Raw genomic sequence first — 24,515 nt, forward strand, 5'->3', positions numbered from 1 at the left:
CTCCTCTGGCAGGAGGCCTCTGGGAAGGCACAGGCTGCCCTCTTCTGCCCCTCTGGAGTGTTAACCTAGGAGCCACATTCCTCCTTCTTAGAAAGCAGGCGGTCAATGCCTCATTCTCTCTCCCCAGGACTGGCACAGTGGCCCTGCTCAGCCCCAATGCTCAGACTTGGAAGCTCCCTTTGGACAAAACAACTCTTTATACTTCATCTTGAGGGCCAATTTTGTCTCCCCAGTAGGACTGGGAACCAGCATTTGCCCATAACAGAAGGGTTTCCTACATGGTAGGGCATCTGGCAATGAAACTGGGATAATCTCGGGCAAACCAGGGTGAGTTGGTGTCCTGTTGGGAACTCCTTTCTTATCTTTCACCACAGTAACCCTTGCAAGGGTGGGCACCTAACAAGCACCCCACCAGATGATACGACTGGACCTTACTCTCTACTTCCCACTGTTCCCCACTGCTCCTTGTCTTGTCACTTGCTCTCTCCGTTTTGTCACCCGGCCCACCCCCACCCCGCCCGTCACTCTCCAAGCCCCCACTGGAACCTGGCCCCTGGCCCTGAGTATAAACTTAAATAAGCCCAGACAAGGTTACTGACTTTCCACTCCCAGCTCCAATGCATGCTTTCCGGCTCTGAGTCACTGGGCCTATTAGTGAGCCAGGCACTATTGACTGTGTCCTCACTCTGAAAACCTCTCCTCCTTAATCCCCAGTCTTCACATTTGCCTGGCTTTCCATTTCGCTCTCTGTAAATCCTGTTCAGCCTCTTTCACAGGTTTCCTTTCTACTCACCTCTTACACCAAATGTTCTTAATCCAGAGTCCAGGGAAAGGCTTGAAGAGTCTAAGAAACCCCTGAAATTATCTGCAAAAGTGAGTGTGCACACTCCTTCCGGAAATTTGTTTACCATGTTCTTTCATTTTCTTTCTTTTTTTTTTTTTTTTTTTTTTTTGAGATGGGAGTCTTGCTCTGTCGCCCAGGCTGGAGTGCAATGATATGATCTTGGCTCACTGCAACCTCCACCTCCCAGGTTCAAGTGATTCTCCTGCCTCAGCCTCCCGAGTAGCTAAGATTACAGATGCCTGCCACTGTACCCGGCTAATTTTTGTATTTTTAGTAGAGACGGGGTTTCACCATCTTGGCCAGGCTGGTCTCGAACTCCTGACCTCGTGATCCACCCGCCTCGGCCTCCCAAAGTGCTGGGATTACAGGCGTAAGCCACCATGCCCGGCCTACCATGTTTTTAAATGGGTCTGCAGTCCAAAACAGATTTTAAAACCAATGTGAACTACGTCGAATTTCTTCTCATTTTACTCTATGCCCATGGTTCTCAAAACTGTATGCACTGTAAGAGTCAGGTGAGTGTTTATTAAAACACAAATCCCCAGGACCCCCTTTAGGAGATTCTGATGTGGTAAGTCTTGAACGGGGTCTCTATTATGACACACGTGCGTGCTGGTTCTAGGCAAATGGTCGAGGAGGGAGACTGAGACTCTGGGGACCATCTGTTCTCATGTCTCCTCATGGGCTCTTTGTGCCAGGGTTTACACAATCACCAATAAACTGATAAATCCCATGTTGATGACTCTCCAGCCCTGTCTTTTCTTCTAAGATATGGAGTCATATTTTGAACTGTTGGACATAACTTAGAGACCTCACAATTCAACATGCTCAAGAGAGAAAGTATTTCTTTCACTGCTTCCCATTTCAGGGAATGGAAGCAACACCTACCCAATCCCTGGAGTCTGAAACCTGAAGCTCATTTCGGACACTTTTTTGTGCCACACTTTCTTCGGCCCAGTGGCCATCTGTTCTATTTCTTAAACATCTGCTGGATCTGTCCCTTCCTCTCCCTCCTTGCTGCTAGTCCCAGCACTTGTTACTTCTCATCTAGACCATAATAGCCTCCTGGCTGTTCCCCCAGCCTCTGGTTGAAGCCTCACGACCCCAACTCTTCACTCACAATGTCACTAGAAAGACCTTTATCAAAGGCAAACTTGACTGAGTCTCTTCCCTTATTGGGAGCTCTGCTACTTTTCAGCGATATGACCTCGGAAAAAACAGTGTTCTCCAGTCTATCTACATCTTATCCTCCTTTACCCATATCTTTCCTCATCTTCTTTATAGGGTTGTCTGTACAATTAGTCTGTGTAAGCACTTGGAGCAGTACCTGACCCCAAGCAGATGAGGAAGTGAGTCATCGTGATTACAGAATATAATTCCCGCTCTGGGGCAGGCACTCAGTGTCCTTCATATTGAAGCCCTTGTCACACTGTCCACAGCTGACCCAACCCTTGGCTTAGTCTTGTGGAAATGCGCACAGGCCCCTAACACACCCCTCTGCACTCTGTGGCCTCTGCTCTGGCTCAGGCAACTTCCTCTGCCTGGGATGCTTTTCTCAGCCGAGCCAAGCTGAGCCAAGCTGACCCATTAATTCCTACTCATCCATAAAGACTTAAAATATCTGTCACCTCTCTTCCCTGAAGTCCCAGGTTGAGTTTGATGGTCTTTCTCAGAGCCCTATTACCCTATTCTCACGGTCCTGGGCCTACCACCACGGCACTTAATGCAGCAATGTCTATGCTAGGTCCCTCTGCTGGCCACTGAATGCTTCCAGGGCAAGGGCCATTTCTTCTAGGAGGCTTCTCCCTGTGTAGACTGAGGGCTTAGGCTACAGTTCCCTTCCTATCTGTTGACCTCTGGAGGTCCAAGACTACAGGGCAGATTCCTCTGCTGGTCCAAGGGAACTTCCCTTCCTGCTTTGCTGGACCTGAGGCTGCCCACAAACAGCCCAGCATATTTCAGTGAGGAAGGACCCGTCTGATCACACAGACCAACCAGCAGCCTGGTGGTAAAGCCAGAACTGGCAGCAAAAGCATCCCCATGACACTGGGCCAATTAAGATGACTTTTCTCCTACTCCTCTAGCAATTAGGAAGAGAGATATTTCCCCTGTCTAAGATGCTTTCTTTTTCCTACATCCAGAGGTTTGAATCCTACCTTTTCTCAAAGCTTAGATTGTCACTGCCTTCAAAACACACCTATCCACCCATTCCCATTCATTTAATAACTACTAACAGGCATATGGCTCAGCGTTGAAGGAGATTACAATCTATCAGAAAAAACAGATCATTACAAAATGGGTGTACGAGAGTATTGGGGAGGGAGAACATCAGGCTTTGTAGGAGGAGTTTTGTCTGTAAACCGGACTAACAAAAATAGTATGGTCTATTCTATGGTGAGTAATAGACAAGACATGAGGGTGCCCAGTACCATGCTGGGTATATTCCTTGTAATCAGTAGGTATGTGTCTCCATCCCCCAAACCCTACCCCAAGGTGCCATGTGACTCTGATTACTTTCAAGTTGTTACGACAGCCACTTAGAGCTATCTCTTTCCTGAGGCTGCGGGCTTCTGGAGAACAAGCCCACGTCTGAGTTCAGATACACCTCCTCAGTGAGCTATTGTCCTCAGTGTAGCCTGTTGCCTCTGACCCGGCCTCTGCGGCTGCCAAGAGCATTAATAAGGGCTGAGTAGTGAAGGGTGGGGTGCTAAAGAGAAGTGGCCATAAATAAATATTCCCAAAGCTAAGTAGAAACACAGCCGGACTGGGGCAGTTTGTAAAGTCCTGGCTTGTTTATCTTCAACACATAAGCAACAAAAGTGAACCTTAAAAAGCTGGGCTGAGAACCATCAGTAAGGAGCCTCCTGGATAGGAGCAGAGCAGCCCATACTGAAGGGCTTACACAAACCTGTCTGGGTACTTCAATGCCCCACAGAGCCCCAAGACAAGGCCTGGCATGGAGGAGGAGACAGGGGCCTTTTCCTTTGCCAAATTCCAGTCTCTCCCTGAAGCACATCACTTGCTAGTTCAGTAGACCCCCTGCAGGCATGCAGCTTGGCTCTGGTAACATAGATGCCATCTTCACCTGACTTCACACAATGCTCAAACCACCATCACGAGGTCATTACCACATTTATTCCCACTTCATATTGTGTGGCTCCCCCAAGTCACACAGGGAGTCAAGTCAGAGACACTGACAGACAGGACCCTACCTTCTGCCATCTGCAGGCCTCTCCTTCCAGCTCTCTGAGAACTCTGACTGTCACACTATGAACTCCCCTCTGCCCACAGGCAGCCTCCACCCGTCTCCCCTCAGCCTGCCCCACCACCTGCCCCCGCCTCACCATTCTACTCTCACCACAGACTTGGCCTCCTTCTCGCCCTCCTTGCCTCCTGTTTGAAACTTCCCCATTGGCTCCCATGACACCGCATAGCTTGGATCTTCTCTGAACTGTCTCTTTTCTGATCACTAGCTTTTTCAAGGTGGAGAGGGGTAGACAGAGTACCTTAGAAAACGTCTGGTTGGCAGGTTGGCTGGTGCCCACCAGGAAACGGTGGTGTGCTGGGAAGCAAGGCTGGGCACAGAGGGTTAAGGCCAGCCCTCATCATGGAGTCAGTGCGGGGAAGTGAGAGCACTCTGGGCAATAGCTCCAGCTCTGCCTAGGCCTGGCTCTGTCGTTTGCCAGCAACAAGACTTCAGGGAAGTAAGTTTACAGCTCTGTAAAATGAGGAGAATCATCTTTTTGAACTTTCTTTTAAATTTGCTGGAGATCGAATAAGGCTGATGAAATAGACCGGAGGGCAGTTTACTACTAAACACGATTAGCACCCAGCGTATACCATCTTGAACAAGGACAATGTTGGCTCAAATCCATGAGATGAAACTTAGGGTGGAATCCGCATGAAACTGCCTTCTGTGTCCACATGGAGAGCTGTCATTATTGCATATTCTTTTAACTTCTTACCAAGGAGAAAAACAAGATGGCAGGTCTCACTGTGGCCTGGAGAACTGTCTCAGGCATCACCAAGTAGGACCAAGCTGTTGGGTCCTGTCTTTGTGGAATGGCCCAGATCCACCGTGGAGGTCACTGAGGGCCCACTCCTGAGCCCCGCTGTTGGGAAATCAGTTTTCTGGCCCTGATTTGCTCCTGCACTTTCCTCCAGCGTCTACTCACACTCCACCCCCACCCCACCACACTGAAGAGAATGCTAATGCTCACCCCACTCGGCCCCTGGCACGCCCCTCAGCTGCTTAGCTTCTCTGCATAACACTTACCATACTTGCCACTGAACTGAAAGGCAAGTGCCTCCATGAGGCAGGTTGTTTGGTTTGGTTTCTAAGGTAATGTTTATCTCTGTAGCTCTAGTAATTGAGACCTAGTGACTGCTAAACAAATATCTTTGAATAGCTGCTTGCTTTTATATTTGCTGAGTTTTGCCAGGTATTGTATTTCTCAGCCTGCAAGGATTTTTGTAGTGGGGGTGGCATGACTCACTTGAGATCTGACCACTTCTTTCTTCCTGCATTTAGTTGAAAAATAAAACAAGGGCCGGGCACAGTGGCTCACACCTGTAATCCCAATACTTTGGGAGGCGAAGGCAGGAGGACAGCTTGAGCCCAGGAGTTCAAGACCAGCATGGGCAACACAGACCCTGTCTCTACACAAAATAAAAAAAAAGAGTTAGCTGGGCATGGTGGTGGGTACCTGTAGCCCCAGCTGCTCAGAAAACTGAGGTGAAAGGATCCCTTGAGCTGAGGAGGTTGAGATTGCAGTGAACTGTGTTTGTGCCACTGCACTCCATCCTGGGTGACAGAGCAAGACCCTATCTCCAAAAGAAAAAGAAAAAGTGCCGTACGTGCAAAGTGTCACAAGAGGAGGGCATTTAGTTCTGCCCGAGGGACCCAAGGGATGCTACCACGATTTCAAGAGGAAATAAAGAACCATTTCAAGCAGAGGGAAGAGTGTCAGCAAAGGCAGAGTGCTGGGTGGGGGGACTTCAGTCCCCATGGCCTCATCACTTCTCAACACCTACTCCAGGGGAACGAGGAAGCACACCCACGTTGCCATGTCCCAATTCAGTAATTGAGAAACAGAGAAGCTTGGAATCACAGCCTCGTCAGAGCTGAAAAGCATTCTGCAGTAATTGTCTGAGGAAGTAGGCCTGGAGAAGGGAGTAACCTGCCCAATGCCCGTGGCTGATCTGCAGTGGAGCCTGGACTAGACAGCAACCTGATGTTCTGTCGTGCAGTAAGGCTTTTCTGCTCCAGTTGGCAATGCAGCAAAACCCAACTCCAGCTTTTACCTACTATTTTGAAGCTGTTTTTCCCTCCAACTTTTTATTCTGAACAATTTCAAACTTACAGGAATATACAAGGGATGTTCTTGTACCTTTCACTAAACCTGCCCGTGGTTAACATTTGCTGCTTGTGAATTATCTCTGTCTTTCCCCTGAGCCATCTGAAAGTTAGCTGTAGATACCAAGATACTTCAATCCTAGGGACTTTGGTATACATTTCTTACGACAAAGAAAACCAACAATTTACTTAAAAATCTAATGCAGAATCCATATTAAAAGCCACCCAGCCAGGCACGGTGGCTCATGCCTGTTGTCCCAGCACTTTGGGAGGCCAAGGTAGGTGGATCACCTGAGGTCAGGAGTTCGAGACCAGCCTGGCTAACATGGCGAAACCCTATCTCTACTAAAACCACAAAAATTAGCCAGGTGTGGTGGCATGCACCTGTAGTCCCAGCTACTTGGGAGGCTGAGGCAGGAGAATCACCTGAACCTGGGAGGCAGAGGTTGCAGTGAGCTGAGATCACGCCACAGTACTCCAGCCTGGGCGATAGAACGAGACTGTCTAAAAAAAAAAAAAAAAGACTCAATTTTAACAAAATGATTGATTTTTTGGGATGCAGGGTCTACTCATGCATTACATTTGGTTGTGCCGTCTGCTTACTTTCCTTCAAGCTAAGCTAGAATGTGAAGCTATTTAAAAATTTTTCATTGATAAGGATGTTGCGTGTGTGAAGAATTCAGGCCAACTGAATGTAGACTGTAGGCTGGTTAAGAGGTGACTGCCAGGTCTCCAATGGAAAGCTATATTTTCCCCCAGTAAATATTAAATCATTTATAGGGTGCCTTTTTTTCTTAATGGGCACAGGTGTAAAACAGGTTTCATGCTATGAAGTAGACTTAAAATGCTTACTGTGAAGTATTTCAGGCCTGTGAGAAGTAGGTTCCCACGATCTCACTACTCAGTCTAAGAAATCTGACAGAAAGTCATAAAGCTGTTTAGTTCAAGTGACACCTGCATCCACCTCCCAGACCCAGAGCCCTTCATCTCTACCGGGGGAACCGCCATCTTGAACGTGGGTGTTTTCAATTCCATGCATGCTGTCTGTAATACAGCCATATGACTATTTTACATACATGGTTCTCAAACTTTTTTGGTCACAGAATCCCTTTATGCTCAATTATTGAGGATGCCAAAAAGCTTCTGTTTATACAGGTTAGGTCTATCCATTTTCAACTAATTTAAAATTAAAACTCAGAATTTTATAAAACACAAAAATATACAAGCAGACATTTTATTAGCTGCCACAGTGATGATGTCAACACATTATATAGCTCTGGAAAATTCCACCATGCATTCATGAGACAAGAGCTGAAATGGCAAGTGATGTCTTAGTAATATTATAAATACAGTTCTGACCCACAGACTCCTAGGAGGGAGTCAGGGTTTAACAATGAATCATAGAACTGCTGCATTACAGCAATGAAAGACAGTGAATTAGCTCTCTGTATATTAACATGGGAAACTCAAATGGTGACTGAACCCCATTTTTGAGAGTGTTAGAATTAAAGAAAGGCTTTGGGTAAATAAAGTCTAAATCCAGTGTTAAACTCTGACACCTTCTTTTCTATCCAAATTGGTTGCCCATGTCACGGGCAATCAAGACGCTTGCCTTTTCTCCTTGGATGCCATTATCCCAGATGTTTGGACAGCTGGTCTCTATTTCTCTGTGAAGTCTGGTGGAATCTGGAAAAACACTCCAACCAACTCTTGGGGGAGTGTGATATTCCTAGACACTGACCCTGTCTCATATGCATCTCCAATACTCTTTCAAGGCCAGCAATGTAGCCCTTTTTTTGGGGAGTCATTTGTCAGTCACATGGACGTTAAGGCTACTCAAGTCTCAAAAACATTTATATATATATATATATATATATATATATATATATATTTTTTTTTTTTTTTTGAGAAGGAGTTTCACTCTTGTTACACAGGCTGGAGTGCAATGGCGCGATCTCGGCTCACCACAACCTCCGCCTCCTGGGTTCAGGCAATTCTCCTGCCTCAGCCTCCTGAGTAGCTGGGATTATAGGCACATGCCACCATGCCCAGCTAATTTTTTGTATTTTTAGTAGAGATGGGGTTTCACCATGTTGACCAGGATGGTCTCGATCTCTTGACCTTGTGATCCACCCGCCTCAGCCTCCCAAAGTGCTGGGATTACAGGCTTGAGCCACCGCACCCGGGCAAAAACATTTATATATTTTGCTATGTGTCTTCATCCCAAAATTCGTGTCCCCAGAGTCTGTGACTATGATCACTTGTGAAGTGGAACAAATTTTAGCATAGCCGTGGGACAACTGTAGAGGCCTGGCTTGGGCCAAGGATTAAGACAGTATGTTTGGCTCCAAGGATGAATGAACAGCCTAAGAACAAAGACTCCGGCTCTGGCCTTACAAACACCCATGATGACAGGGCAGCCACTTGGAATCCGTGCTATTTACCAGGCACAGGGAAACAAAGGAATGAATAACACAAGCGTCCTGCTCTGAAAGAGCTCTAGGATGGTAGGAGAGATCCTGAGCCAACAGAGCATCAACAAGAGATACGCAGGCAGGCACGAGGTGCTACAGGACAGACGAGGTCTCTTTTGTTTCTCGTGGTATTAACAGCGCAGAATGACGGAGACAGCAAAATAGAGATCAGGAGGCCTCGATTCTAGTCTTGACTCTGCAATCTGCGATGACATGACAGATTTTGATTCTCTCAGAGATCAAAACCTCTACCAAGTGACACCAATGTGGCCTGGAATATGTTACTTTGTAGGCCCTTGTTTGGTTTTTTCTTTTTTTGAGGTAGGGTCTTGCTTTGTCGCCAGGCTGGAATGCAGTAGTGTGGTCATAGCTCACTGCAGCCTTGAACTGCTGGGCTCAAGCAATCCTCCCACCTCAGCCTACTAAATTAGTTGGGACTACAGGCTACAGGCATGCACCAGCACACCTGGCTAATTTTTTTTTTTTTTTTTTTTTTTTTTGGGAGAGATGAGGTCTCATTTTGATGCCTAAGCTGATCTTGAACTCCTGAGCTCAAGCGTTCCTCCCGCCTTGGCCTCTCGAAGTGCTGGGATTACAGGTGTGAGTCACCATACCCAGCCAACCCTTGTTTCCTTATCTGTAAAGTGGTAATAACGATACAAAATCTCAAAGGATGAGAATTAAATCATAAGTATATCAGGTAAATAGCATAATGGTTGGTCTATGACACTCAGAAAAGGGGAGCTGTTATTTTCCTCTTCTGTGGGTTCGGTTACCAAAGAAAAGCCACTGGACTAGACTAGTTCTCAATCATTTTCTGCCCCGACCCACCTGAGGAACATAACATTCTCATAAGAATAACCTAGAATCTAGAAAACAAGTTTTCAAAAAAAAAAAAAAAAAGAATAACCTAGAATCTCTACAAGAATATTTCTCAACTAGAGGCACATAGGGTTCTTTGAGACAGAGGAAGTCAGAGAAGTTTCAGAAGGTCTCCAAATGATTTGGCTACAGGACTCCAGGGAAGTGTGTGTTCCCATGGAGCGTGAACAGACCATGTGATCTCTGAGGGCTTGTTCAGCTGTGTGCCTCTGGGACTCTCTGACTTGCCTGTGAGGAAAGGAAACAACAGGTGTTCTTGAAGACACCTCCAAACCCTGACACAAAGGCTTATAATTGGGTGGGAAGGATTGTGAGGTAAACCCTGGCTGTGCGAGACTTCTTACATCTTTAAGTTTCGAGATGTGCAGCATGGTGCAATAAACAGTAATGATTGTGCCCAGGCAACCACAGTTCCTTCACTACCTGAGAGCAAGTGAAAGGTCTGTTTTTTCTGGCCTCTTCTCTAACATGCCACACCAGGAAGCTCCGCTGAGAAGGAGCTTTGGTAGCCCAGGAATCTCCAGGACCATATATCAAAGTAGTTAATTAAATCTAGCAATTCAATAAATGTGTATTATCAGGTAATGTTGTAGGTACCGGAGATACACCACTCAACAAAACAGGCAAAAATCCCTGCCTTCTGGATGTTTACACTCTAGAGGGGTAGAGACAGACAGTACAGAGTAAAACAAGCAAGTTCCATAATATGTTAGAAGATAGTATGTGCTTTAGAAAAAACGCAAAGCCCAACAAGGACAACAGATAAACCAGGGAAGGAATTGAAATTAACTGGCTGGCCCCCAAAGTGGCAGACATATCAACCATCCATATCATGCTTCTTGTTGCTGAACCACGATCTCAGCTAGTTCCTGCTCAGGTCAGCCTTGTTCAACCCACATTTCCTGGGAACCTGTTCTGCTAGTCCCACATCCCTATGGATTCCTCCAGCTAGCACCCCAGCTGTCCCAGTGTGGTGAAAGGAATCACCACCCACCTAAGATATGTCTGACTCATGTTTCACGCACACCCACATGCGACCAACCAGATAGTCTTGGAAGGTGCAGCGCCACGGCACTTCCTGAATCTGACCACTTTCCACCACCTACCCTGACTGCTCCACTGCTGACCCAAACCACCCTCACCTCTTACCTGGATGACTGCAGTAGCCTCCCAAGAGGTCTTCCTGTCTCCATTCTGCCAGCCATTACCACATAGGGGACAGAGTGATTTTCTTAAGCTTCTATCACATATCCTTCCCTTTGCTTAGAACCCTCCCTCCAAAGGCTTCCCCTAACTAAATTCTGACATACATGCTAAACTCAGCACAGCTCACAGGCTTTGCCATTGGGCCTGATAAGGCCTCTGTGCCATTATTTGCTGTCACTCTTCCTTCTTCATGTTGCTCCAGCCTCTCTATTTTTTTAGCCCTTGAACCCACCAAACTGTTCCCATCTCAGGATACTTGCTGCCCCTCCCAGCAATATTTTCTTCTTCAGATTTTGACATGGCTGCCTCACGTCCCCACTGAGGGCACTGGCTAAGGCAGTGGCCCAGTCATTCTCTACCCCACTGCTCTATTGTTTCCACATCTCTTGTTTATGATTTCTTGACTATATTCTGCCTCCCTACTCTGCCCTCAGTTTGAGGACAAGACTGCCTGTCTTGTTTGCCATTGTGTCCCTAGCACTCACAGCAGCCCCTGGGTGACTGCTTGCCTATGAGGCCCGCCAGAGCCTTCTAAAAAATCATCCCTACCCTTCAAAGTTCACCTGAGATCCCACTTTTGCTTTGAGGTCTTCCCTGACAGTCCCCAACTTCTCAACTCTTATTGCCCCTTCTTTATTACTGTCTATGCTGCAGGGTTCTCATTTCTGTGAGTGCTGTCTTCCTCACTCCCTACCAGTCCCTGAGGATAGAGGCAGCTCTAACTCAGGCGCAGGAGCAAAAGGGCAAAGCATCTGTGGTCAGGAGGCACAGGTTCCAGTCCTGGGTCTATCATTCACTGGCTATGTCTCTTGTTAAGTTACTCTCTCCTTCTATGAAACAGAAACAATAAAAAACAATGCTAGCCGGGTGGGGTGGCCCCTATCTGCAGTCCCGCTGAGTCAGGAGACTGGCTTGAGCCCCGGATTTTGAGGCCAGCCCGGGCAATATAGCAAGCCTTCATCTCTAAAAAAAGACAAAAACAAAAATGCCCCATACCACTACTTTCAGGATTATTGTGTTAATTAAATAATGTCAGTGAAAGCACTCTGTATGTTGTCATGCACTCAAGAGAATTCCTAGCTCCTAATCCACAGTTAGGGCTCAGAAAATATTTCTTGACTGTAGCCAGAGCTAGAGCTGATAAGATATATTTTCACGATAAAAAGGTCCTTTGTATCCCCACCACAGGTGCCACAGTAACCCCATGTCAGTCAGCATAGGAAAAACAAGAAGTTCATAGCTTCTATGGCTGCTGACTCTGCAGCTCCACAAATGCTGCTTCCACTAGGACTGTCACTACGGTGCCAGGCCAGGGACCTGTGGTGGAGTGCAAGCAGCCTTGTACAGAAGAGGGAGGCACCAGAAAACCTGGGCTTTTGCTTTGGTTCAGCCACTACTCCACTCCCCGTAGATAGGTTCTCCTCCACACTGGGCCTCAATTTCCTGATCTGTGCACTCAATAGCTGGACTAGATTAGTGTGACCTTCAGAGTTGAAAATCATCACCACCAACAACATTATGACTTCTTTTTTCCTCAATGAAATACCAAGGAATACATAAAAGATAAAAGCAGCATTATTTTGGCTGAAGTGGAGAAGATGCCCAAAGCACCACTAACGTAGATGATCTACTGTAGATCATCTACAAGGTCTTTACAAGATGGAAACTTCTAGGATTTCTACAAGTTTAAAATTGAAAAAGAAATTGCGGTGCCTCCTCTCCATCTACTTCTGATATAATTTTCTGCAATTAGTAATTGACAGGGTAGAATAAGCTGCTAGAATTTTTCACAATTTACAATTGAAAATGACTTTGGAAGTGCATATGCCTTTGGAATGAAAAGCATTGTTTCCAAAGCTCTACCCACAAGTCGTCTAAAGTTAAAGGAAAGTTATAAAATGAAGGAGCAGACATAAAGCCAACTGGAAAATAAGCAGCACTGGACAAGCTCTACCTACCGTCACATCAATTTTAACATCTCACTGCAAACTGCTTCTAAAGACCCTGTGCCAAGTCCTGGGAAAACCACCGGATGAGGGCATCCTTGCTGAGCCCTGGTTCCAGTCGTTCCTCAACCTGCCATGTGACCCTGGACAAGGCCCACAACTTTTCAGAGGTTTTCTCAGCTAGAAAACAGGAGTGATGACAGCTTTCTCATCTATCTAACACAGTTAAAAGACTCAAATAAGAAAACTGGTGAAATGGACTTTGGAAACTGTGAAATAATTTTCAGGGTGAGGGATTATTACTTTATACTAAAAAACAAAGCTGTAATGAGTCAATCAAATAAATGCCCCAAACCCCACAGGATAAAAGTCTGTCTGTCCTATCATCTATAATCTTTCAGAGTTGTAGGGCAGGGGAGAGGCAGGTCCAAAATGTAATCTCACCTTTAGAAAAACAATCGCAATGAATAATGCAGTTTGTAGACTGGCTGGTGCTCACACACGGGCTAAACAGCAACAGCCTAAGGCCACAAGTCTCTCAAGTGGAGGGTCAGGATTTTTGCTATTAAGTTCATGAAGTTCCTATAATAAAAAGAACCCTCTCTGCCTATATTTAGAAAAAAACAACCTGTCTCAGGTCATTCTAGAGAGAAGAGCCAGGCCCCATCAACTGTACCTCTGAGCTAAACAACAATTCCCCTAGATGGCTCAGACTCTCTTCCCTATAATCTGAGGCAGGAGCTAATTTCTGATTCCTTGACACAGAAGCCATTAAAAGTCACAGGCATCAAGAGACACAGGCCTATGTCATGGCATGACCAACGGCTGAAGAGTGAGTAGACTGTCACTAACCTGCTGTGTAACCTCAAGTAAGTCCCCTGCCTTCTGGTCGTGGGCTTCTCAATCAGTATACTAAAGGGACCTGGGATGATTTCTACAGCCTCTTCACTATTAAGATTCTAGGTTTCCTCTTGACATCCCTCAGTCCCCTGTATTGGTTCCAGTACTCACCTTGTGGCCATGGATGAAAGGTGGCAGCACAAGTAACTCTAAGGAGGCAAGTCCTATACTCCAACCAGGCTATGCTGATAATCAGAGGACCACAGACCCTCTGAAGACAGCAACTTGATTTTTAGACTACTTAAAACCAAACAGGAAAAGGAAGCTGAACCAGAGACAAAGGGGAAACAAACCCAAGTGAAAAACTGAAACCTAGGTAGAAAATAGAGAAACGAAGCTAACAGCGCAGAGCCCAACCAGTGTGGGTGGCTGAGAACCACTGCACAGTCCCAACCCCCCACGGCTGGCAACCTCAAGCCTCTAAGTGCTTCCTGCAAGGGTGCAAGGGTGGGTGAAGCCTGCTGGAGGTGGGGGCCAGGTCGTGGTGCTGGTCCCCCACTAACTAGCTCTGTAGTCGAAGTCAAAGCCATTTAAGAGGTCTGGGCCTTGGTTTTCCATCTGTTACAGAAAGTGCAGGCTCAGCACAGACGACTTCCTATAGGCCTTACGAACAGGCTTCAAGAGTCTCTGCTGACCCCAGAGAACAGAAGACTAGATAATAAAGACTATAAGCTGGTCAAGGTTTTTTTTTTTTTTTTCTTGAGATGGAGTTTCGCTCTTGTCGCCCAGCATGGAGGGCAATGGCGTGATCTTTGCTTGCTGCAACGTCCGCCTCCCAGGTTCAAGCAATTTGGGATTACAGGCATGTGCCACTGCGTTTGGCTAATTTTGTAATTTTAGTAGAGACAGGGTTTCTACATGTTGGTCAGGCTGGTCTGGAACTCCCGACCTCAGGTGATCTCCCGACCTCGGGTGATCCGCCCACCTCGGCCTCCTAAGGTGCTCCGATTATAGGCGTGAGCCACCACACCTGGCTGCTGATCGGGTCTGAATATTTGACTCTGGAACAAAATCTGTTCTTCTACCGAGGAGACACCTCTTTCTAATAATGGCATTTTCGTCAGCAATTTAGAGCCTGAGAAGAAAACACTTGAGGAATATTGGAAACTTGGCTTTGTCACTTGCTCATTAAGTGGGTGGCCTCAATTGTAACATGAGGTTAGTTATACTCATTTTGCCTATCTCCATAGGGTTCTCATGAAGACAAGATCCAGTCCAATCTTTCTTTCAAAATCTAGAGAACTCACTAAGAAGCATGCACTGTGTCAGAAATCACCGACAAAAAACTGAGAAGAACCACAGTACTTGAACTTAAAGGACTTTTATGGGTTAGAAAGGAAGAGGTTGCTAATGTTAGCAAATATTTAATAGATCCATTAAAATGTTATTGATATAGTGAAAAATAGATGTATAGAGTACAGTACAAAAGAAATGTCATTTCTAATTGGAGAGATGAATGCACTTTGAATGCTGAAAATGCATATTAAAAGGATTTCAATGATATACAGTCCCCTTTAAGCACTGTTTTAGTTGCAAACCACAATTTGGAAACATTGCAGTTCTCCTTTTTGGGGAGTTCAAAATATTTTTCATTTTCTCTAATGATTTCTTCTTTTATCCATGGATTATTAAGTGCTTTGTTAAATTTTGGAATATTTGGTGTTTTCCTGTATCTGTTGCTACTTATTTCCGATTTAATTCTAGTGGGGCCAGAGAACATATTTGGTGTGATTTCTTCCTTTGTTTTTCCTGATATAATCTCAGTCCTTTCACATTTATCCAAAATGTGCGCTATGGCCCAACATGCAGTCTACCTTGGTGGATGCAGCAAATGCACAGGGGAAGAATGATGAATGTGTACTCTGAAGCTGGCCAGGTGCAGTGTTCTAAAAATGTCAATTAGGTCACGGTGGTTACAGTATTGTTCAGAACATCTATGTCCTTGCTACTTTTTGTTGCTGTTGTTTGTTTTTGTCTAATTATTCTATCAACTGCAGAGGGAAAGGTCCTGCAATCTCCAACTGTGACTGGATTTCCCTCTTTAATTTTGTCACTCTTTATTTCATGGTTTTTGAAGCTCTTGTCAGGTACATTTTTCTATGCCATATTGGTTTTCTGCGGCTGCTGTTACAAATGACCACAAACTGGGTGGTCTATAACAACATACACTTATTACCTCAGAGTTTTGTGAGATGATAGTAGGTCAGAAGTCAGACATCATCATCAGAAGTTCCACATGGGTCTCTCTTGCTCACCTTTCTCAGCTTCGAGACACTGGCTATATTGCTTTCTCATAGCCCCCCTGTCCATTTTCAAAGCATGAAGCATCGCTCCAACCCTTCCTCCCCAGTGACATCTCTTTCTGACCACAGCGTGGAAAGGTTCTCTGCTTTTAAAGACTTGTGTGATTAGACTGGACCCAATGGATAATCCAAGATAACCGCCCTATCTCAAGGTCTACATTTTTAATCACATCTGCAAAGTCCCTTTTGCCAGGTAAAGGTTACACTTTACAGTTTCAGAGACAAGGTCATCATCTGTCACCCAGGTTGGAGTGCAGTGGTGTGATCATAGTTCACTGCAGCCTCAAACTCCTGGCTCAAGTGATCCTCCTACCTCAGCTTCCTGAGTAGCTGGGACTATAGGCACACACCACCATGCCTGGCTAATTTAAAAACATTTTTAAATAGAGATGGGGTCTTGCTATGTTTCCGAGGCTGGTCTCAAACTCCTGGCCTCAAGTGATCCTCCTGCTTTGGCCCCCAAAATGATAGGATTATAGGCGTGAGCCACCATGCCCATCCCATGTAACAAGCTTACAGGTTCTAGGGATTAGGGCGGGGTGATGGCATTACTCTGCCTACTACACATCCTTTCATTTGTATCTTTGTATTTAAAGTATGTCCTATAGACAGTACGTGACTGAGTCTTGCATTTTCACTCAGTCTGACAACTTCTGTCTTTTAATTAGAGTATTTAGTCTATTTACATTTAGTTTATTGATATAGTTGGATATAGGTCTACTACTTTGCTATTTGTTTTCTGTTTGTCTCATCAATTTTTGGTTCCCCTATTCATTTCCTGTATTCTTGTGGGTAAACGGAATACTTTTCAGAATTTCATTTGAATTTCTCTCTTGACTTCTTAGCTATACTCCTTTATTTTTTTAGATGTCTTTCAAGGGATTACAACATACATTCTTAACTTTATCAAGTACACTTAGAATTAATATTGTACCACTTCAGTAAAATGTTAAGAACTTCAGAATTACACAATTTCATTCTCCACTCCCAACATTTATGGTATAGCTGTCATATGTGTTACACATTCAAAATACAATGTTACATATTTTTGTTTTAGACAGTCATATATATATGCAGCTGACCCTTGAACAGCACATGTTTGACCTTCACAGGCCCATTATACTGCTTCTTTCTTCTTTTTTGGAGATGTAGTCTCACTCTGTTGCACAGGCCAGAGTACAGTGGTGCAATAACAGCTCACTGCAGCCTCAACCTCCTGGGCTCAAGCAATCCTCCCACCTCAGCCTCCCAAAGTGCTGGGACTACAGGCATGAGCCACCACCACGTCTGACCCAGGTCCACTTGCACATGGAATTTCTTCTGCCTCTGCCACCCCTGAGACAGCAAGACCAACCCCTCCTTTTCTTCTTCCTCCTCAGCCTACTCAATGTGAAGATGACAGGATGAAGAACTTTAACCCATTTCCGATTAATGACTATTGAAATTAATGAAAATATATATGCACTTATAATTTTCTTAGTAACATTTTCTTTTCTCTAGCTTACTTTATAATAATACAATGTATAATACTTATAATATACAAAGTATGTATGAATCGACTGCTTATGTTTTTGGTAAGGCCGCCTGTCAACAATAGGCTCTTAATAGTTAAATTTTGGGGATGCAAAAGTTTTATGTAGATTTTCAACTGTGCGAGGGGCCAGCACCCAACCCCCAAATTGTTCAACAGTCGTGTGTGTGTTATGTATTAAAGAAATAGAAGTCTTTTATATTTACTCATATATTTCTCTTTTCTGGTAATCTTTATCCATCCCTGAACACTTGAATTTGTTTTGTTTTGTTTTTTGCCTGAGGAACTTCCTTTAGCATTTCTTTTTTTATTCTATTTTTTTTTTTTGAGACAAGGTCTTGCCCTGTCACCCAAGCCTGAAGTTCAATGGTGTGATCTCGGCTCACTGCAATCTCTGCCTCCCAGGCTCAAATGATCCTCCTGCCTCAGTCTTCCCGGTAGCTAGAACTAAAGGCATGTGCCAGCTAATTTTTGTATTTTTTGTAGAGAAGGGGTTTTGCTATGGTGCTCTGGCAGGTCTCAAACTCCTGAACTCAAGGGATCCACCCACCTCAGCCTCCCAAAGTGCTGGGATCACAGGCACAAGCTACTGCGCCCAGCTTCCTTTAGCATTTCTTGTACAACAGGTAATTTGGCAATAAATTGGCTTAGTTATCTTTTATCTGAAAAAATCTCTGTCTTCAAGCTTCAAAGCACTTTTTGTGAACAGAAAATACTGAGGGTTTTTTTTTTTTTTTTTTTTTTTTTTGGTCTTTCAGCACTTTAAAGGTATTGTTTCACTGTCTTCTGGCCTCCATGGTTTCTGAGAAGTCAGCCATCATTCACATATAATGTATGCAATGTATTCCTTTTCCTCTGGTCATTTTAACATTTTCTTTTTCTTTGGTTTTCAGCAGTGTGACTGATGGGTTTAGGTGTGGTTCTTTTTGCATTCATCTTGCTAGGGGTTCACTGAGATTCTCAGATATATAAGTTTTTTTCACCAAATTTGGGAAATTTTGGTCATTATTTCCTCAATTATTTTTCTTCTGTCTCATTATCTTTCACCTCTTCCTCTGGCACTCCAAATAGATGTATGTAGACCTCCTGATATTATCACAAGGCACTGGTAGTTCTTTTTTAAAATTTTTCCCATTTTTCAGATTAGATATCTATTGATCTGTCTCCAAGTTAACTAACTTTTCTTCTGCATCTCTGATCCACTTTTAATGTTATCCAGTAAATTTTTCATTTCATTTCCAGTAGTAGAATTTTCCCTGGGTAAGTTTTTTTTTTTATAATTTCCATTTCTCTATTGGGATTTCCTGTTTGTTCACTTTATCCACTTTTTACTTAAAGTCTGTGAACATTTATTATGGCTAATTTGAAGAATTTGCCTGCTCGTTCCAACTTGAGGAGCATTTCAGGGTCTACTGACTGCTTTTTTCCCCTCAAGTATACATCACATTTTCTGACTCTATATGTCTACTGATTTATGATTGTATGTTAGATACTATATGACACATTCCAGAAAGTCTGGGTTATGCTATCTTTCTTTAAAGATGTGAAGTCTGTTTTGGCAGTCAGGGAAATTACTGGGAGATCCTTTTGGTGCTACCAAGCTTGGTTCAAGTCTTTCTTCAGTTCTATTTTCATTTTGAACTTAGCCCTAGGGTGTGCCCCCCTGGCTCAACAGCATAGTCCTAATCCTAAAGTGTGACAGTTCTGGGATCTCAATTGAATGCCTGAGGTGTTCAGGGAGGTTTCCTTCATTCAGGTTAAGCGAGATCTCCAACATCTCCCAGCACTGAATGACCTCTGGCATCATCACTCAGCTCTCGGCTCTATAGCACATCTCTGCCAGGCCTCATGAAGAGTCTCACTGCACATGCACAGCTGGCCCTTAGCCAACAATCCAAATGGAATCCTTACATAGAACTCTGCTGTCTTTGACCCTCCACAGGGCTTCCGTTTCTCTAGTTCTTGCCCTGCAAAGTCCAACTACTTCAGTGGCCTAGAATTCTGATGTCTGCCTCCTGAGCTGACTAAGATCACCTTTCCATTTGGGTTCCACCACTCCATCCCAAGACTAGACTGTGACTGCAGGCAGAAACCAGGGGCGGCTTCTCATGGTGTTTCTTCTCTCAAGAATCAAAGTCCTATCCTATCTGTCCAATGTCTGAAAATGGCAGGGATTTAATATGTTGTGAGTCTCAGTACCCTCTGCATATTCAGTTGCTTCACATATTTTACGGAGTTTCTTTTTTTTTTTTCACTCAAGACGTGCCATCCAGTAACATATTTTACAGAGTTTCATAGTTGTTTTTGTCAAGAGAGCAAGTCATTACCATTATTCTGCCATGGCCAGAAGTGAAGTCAATTCTAATTATTAAAGTACCAAACGGTATTCTTTTTCATTTCCTGAAGGTGCTAGCCTAAGAGTAAATATCTTCTCTGTAAGAAGGGCCTTTCAGTTTCACTCCTCATTTCCTCTGTCCTTTACAGGTTACTACTGTCTTTTATCAGTTTCACTAGGTAGGTAACAGGTAAGAATGAACCTTTTGGGTGTATTATTTTAACTCCATTGTCTAGCTTTAATAAAGCATTTGAGAAGAATTATGAAAAGAAGCAAAAAATATGGCAAGATTTCTGAGCAGGGTGCTGTGAGATAAGGATTCTAGATCTTGCTTTGTTACTGACATACTGTATGTTCCTGGGCACTCATGTCTCTACTTTTAACCCTGGTTTCTCCGGGTGTGATAAAAAAGAAGGGTCTTATAAATAACCATGTATTCAGGTATGGTACCAATTCCTAAATCGATTATGTCAGGGCAATAACAAATGTTGGAAAGATAGAACAGGAACTGTTCTTGGTACTTGTGAAGCAATTTAGTGAGCAAGTTAAGAAACGTATCTTGTTTAAGGTAGCATCTTATAACATGATATCATGAATTAAGCTCAGCACCTGGTATACTGATTAGGTAGTAGGTACAGTGTAAGTGGTGATTGTATGAATAAGTATGCATGGATGAATACATGAATGAATGAATGAATGAGGAAGAAGGGCATCAACACTCACACACAGGATGTTGATATTAAATCCTAAGGCATTTGACTTTGGATTTTGGAAATAGTAAATGCTCAATAAAGAACAACTGTGTTGACTTGAATTAAAAGATGTGCTTTCTGTTGGGCATGGTGGCTCATGCTTATAATCCCAGCGCTTTGGGAGGCTGAGGCGGGTGTATCATGAAGTTGGGAGTTCAAGACAGCCTGGCAAACATGGTGAAACCCTGTCTCTACTAAAAATACAAAAAATTAGCCAGGCATGGTGTAATCCCAGCTATTCAAGAGGCTAAGGCAGGAGAATTGCTTGAACCTGGGAGAAAGAGGTTGCAGTGAGCTGAGACCTTGCCACTGCACTCCAGCCTGGGTGACAGAGCAAGGTTCGGTCTCAAAAAAAAAAAAAAAAAAAAAAAAAAAAAAGAAAGATGTGCATTCCATGTGTCCTGACTCCAACAGAAAGCAGAGTAGGCTGAAAATAAATCACAGAGCTATACTAGAAGACACTCTACTTAGGAGATCTAGTTGAAAAACTTGCTGTGGTGACTTAGGAAAGTCAACTTTCTTCTGTGGATTTTAGTTTTCTTTTCTGTAAACAGACTAATCTCAATTCTCTCCTTTCTTTCTCACTGGGATCTTTGTGAATGAAAGGGTCTTTGACTAGTCAGAAATGAATTATGTTTGTATAATAATGACATTTCATGAAAATTTGTATTAAGAAGGCAGGGTGTTTTGAGTACAAAGCCCTTGTGTCCTAGAAGTAGAGAAAAAGAGGATAGAGAAATGGCTACACAAAATTAGTTACCGTCTCTAACCCACATTATGAAATCCTATTAACAATGCTGGAACTAGGCTTTTTTTTTTTTTTTTTTTTTTGAGACGGAGTTTCGCTCTTGTTACCCACGCTGGAGTGCAATGGCGTGATCTCGGCTCACCGCAACCTCCGCCTCCTGTGTTCAAGCAATTCTTATGCCTCAGACTCCCGAGTAGTTGGGACTACAGGCATGCACCACCACGCCCAGCTAATTTTTGTATTTTTAGTAGAGATGGGGTTTCACCATATTCACCACGATGGTCTCGATCTCTTGACCTCGTGATCCACCCGCCTTAGCCTCCCAAAGTGCTGGGATTATAGGCGTGAGCCACCACGCCTGGCCTAGCCTTTTTAAATACGGTATTTTACACGTGTTATCACTGAGTCCTAGAACCTCAACTATGGCTCCAAAAACCATAATGGAAATTGGATCTGCCAGAGATTCTGTATTCTCAGCCACTTTGCCTGAGAGACATTTCTTTAAAAAGTTTACACTAAAATAGCTCAGCCAGCCACAAGATGCTAAGAGTGTCTCTTCCTTTCCAGTTCACTCACATAGTTCAGTTCCAGCTCTTGCTGATAGGGCCTGCCTAAACCTGCCTACTCTGTAAAGTCCAACTGTTTCTCATACCAGAGGGAAGACATGAAGAACAACAAACTCGGGTAAAAAAACCAAGCTCCAAATCATCCTTTTGCAGTCTGAGAATTGTCCTCAGAAAAAGTTTTATTTCCAGAGTTACAGCCTTTGGAAAGAAAGTGTAAATGGCCAAATAAAGAAACCCAGATGTCAGCTGAGCAATCTCTTAGGGGTAATGTAATATGGCTCTTCACTGATATCTGTGACCTTAGACTTTGGTGGACTTGGTGTTCACGAGGACACTATGCTACATATAATCTTTCTCCATATACATCTTTCATCATCAAAAGGGAGAAGTAAGTAAAGAGGAAAGGTAAAATCCCACCACCAGACTGCTGGGAGTGGGAAACGTAGTTTCTTGCACATGCCCTGGTGGTTAGGCTCCTGTGTCTTTGTACACAAAATTGTCCTCACTTCCTGAAACCTCTTACTCCATCTACAGGCAAACTTAGCTTTGTCCTTCAAGACCCAGTTTACCTATATCTGCTTTAATGAAGTATTTACTGATCCCCCAGGATAGAGAAAATTATTCCTGCAGCTGTGCTATGTCTGTATTTTGAAATGTTATCAATTTATTTGTCACACAGCATTACCTTTTAGGAAGGGACTATCATTTTTTATTCATCTTTTTAATCAATTGTAGGCAGCACAATTCTTGGTACATGGTATGTGTTCAGAATCTTTGTTAAGCTATTTTGCTTGAAAGGACTGGGACTCAAGAAGTGCACAAATCACTAGTGGTATGAAGAAAGGACAGACAGGGCCTTGTTTTTTCAAGCCTAGAGTTTGTTGCGTCTAGCCTGTAATACCAGGCCACCCTGTCCTGAGGTCCTCCCTTCCAGCCACACTCCTGGCTAAACTCATCTGTAGCAGAAGTAGACCGTATATACTAGCCAAGGCAACCGAATATTTTAAGAAAACCATATTAACTCCCAGGAGAAAATTAAAACATCTCTGAGAAATGCAAGTACCATAAAAGAAAAACTTAAAAGACAGATAACAAATGACGCAACCTCTACCATGGGAAATAGAATTTTTAAAAAATCCAGTAAGTACAATAAACGTCTTTAGAGACACAAAGGAAGATACTTAAAACATTAAGTGAGAATAAGCCGTACGGAAGAACAACCAAGCAATTTTTTAGTATAAAAATATAATTGCTGAAATAGAGAACTCAACAAATATGCTCAGCAGAAGAAGAGACAAAGATGAGAAACTGAGAATCAGGTCAAATAACTGACCCAAAAACATCAGGTAGGAAATAAGAGACAGGGAGGACAGAAGTATTATTTCTGTGTAAAAGGCATCTCAGACGCAAAAAAAAAAAAACATGAAATAACAGAATTTTGCAGAATTCAAGAAAGATTAAGAGGTCAGACTGAAAGGGCCAAGAGGGTGTCAAATAAAACCAATAAGAAAACAACGTAAGTGTGCGCATGCACACACATACACACACACACACACCCCACCAATTATGATATCTAAGAACAGCAGAGACAGAAAATTCTAAAAGCTTCCCTCATAAAACCAAGTCACCTACAAAAGAACACAAATCAGACCAGACTTCTACACCTCAGCTAGGGTAAAACAATGGGATGTTATCTTCAGAATGCTGGCGGAAACAAATTTTTGAACCTTACATGTCATTCAATACCAATCTAAACTATCATACACATGTAAGGAGGAAATAAATATATTTTCAGGCATATAAGATTTCAGAAAGTTTTCCAGGTATAGGCCTTCTTTGAAAATATTTTACTGTATATATTCTATTAAAAAAAACTTACCTAGGAATAAATAACGGGGTATGGAAAGTGGGAGCACACAACTGACTACTATTAAGGCATGAAGAGGGAATGAAGTCCTGACACATGCTATAACAGCTAGACCTTGAAAAACATCATGCCAGCGAAAAAAGCGAGACATGAAAGGCCACGTATTATATGATTACATTTATATGATACTCAGAATAGACAGATTTAAAGAGACAGGAGAGGAGTGCAATGGCACGATCTCGGCTCACTGCATCCTCCGCCTCCTGGGTTTAAGCAATTCTCCTGCCTCAGCTTCCCAGGTAGCTGAGATTACAGGCATGTGCCACCATGCCCAGCTAATTTGTATTTTTAGTGGAGATGGGGTTTCACCATGTTGGTCAGGCTGGTCTCAAAATCCTGACCTCAGGTGATCTGCCTGGCTTGGCCTCCCAAAGTGCTGGGATTACAGACATGAGCCACCACTCCCGGCCAGGACACAGATTAGTGGTTGTCACAGACACAAAGAGGTTAGTGCCATTGAAAGAAAACTTTGATGTTATTCACAGTTCCCCACAAAATGAGAGGCACAGCGCAATATGCAGGGCCACGGGGGAAGTGCCAGAGTCAATGAGGAGATAGAAAGGAGCAAGGGAAGGGCATAGGCCACAGCTCTTACTGGGGCTTCACAGGGAAGGCAAGGCAGGCAGGATAAATGGCTTAGAACGTACTGAATAATTCTAGCAGGCTTTGGGGCCTAGGAAGTGTCCCTAGTTGTCTGGGACCTGGCTCTGGGTTGATTTAGAGCAGGGGGAATATTGGTTTGGTG

The 24,515-nt window shown here is 43.8% G+C and overlaps 1 protein-coding gene across 5 annotated transcripts in view; it reads right to left on the minus strand.

The window, feature by feature from the left end:
• EVL (Enah/Vasp-like) overlaps nt 1-24,515 on the minus strand; it is a 182,733-nt gene that overhangs the window by 67,164 nt on the left and 91,054 nt on the right. For 2 of the 5 annotated variants that reach the window (XM_032287423.1, XM_032287419.1), the window contains exon 1: nt 10,706-13,689. The exons of 2 other annotated variants lie outside the window; for them this stretch is intronic. In XM_032287423.1, coding sequence (XP_032143314.1) covers nt 10,706-10,761 — 56 coding nt within the window. In that variant the 5' untranslated portion in view covers nt 10,762-13,689. Of the gene's footprint in view, nt 1-10,705; nt 13,690-13,719; nt 13,999-24,515 lie in introns of those variants that run through there. One more of the 5 variants, XM_032287421.1, reaches the window with a different exon arrangement.

Source organism: Sapajus apella, unplaced genomic scaffold, assembly GCF_009761245.1.
Source record: "Sapajus apella isolate SASKATOON/1434 unplaced genomic scaffold, GSC_monkey_1.0 scaffold20, whole genome shotgun sequence".
Classification (NCBI taxonomy): domain Eukaryota; kingdom Metazoa; phylum Chordata; class Mammalia; order Primates; family Cebidae; genus Sapajus; species Sapajus apella.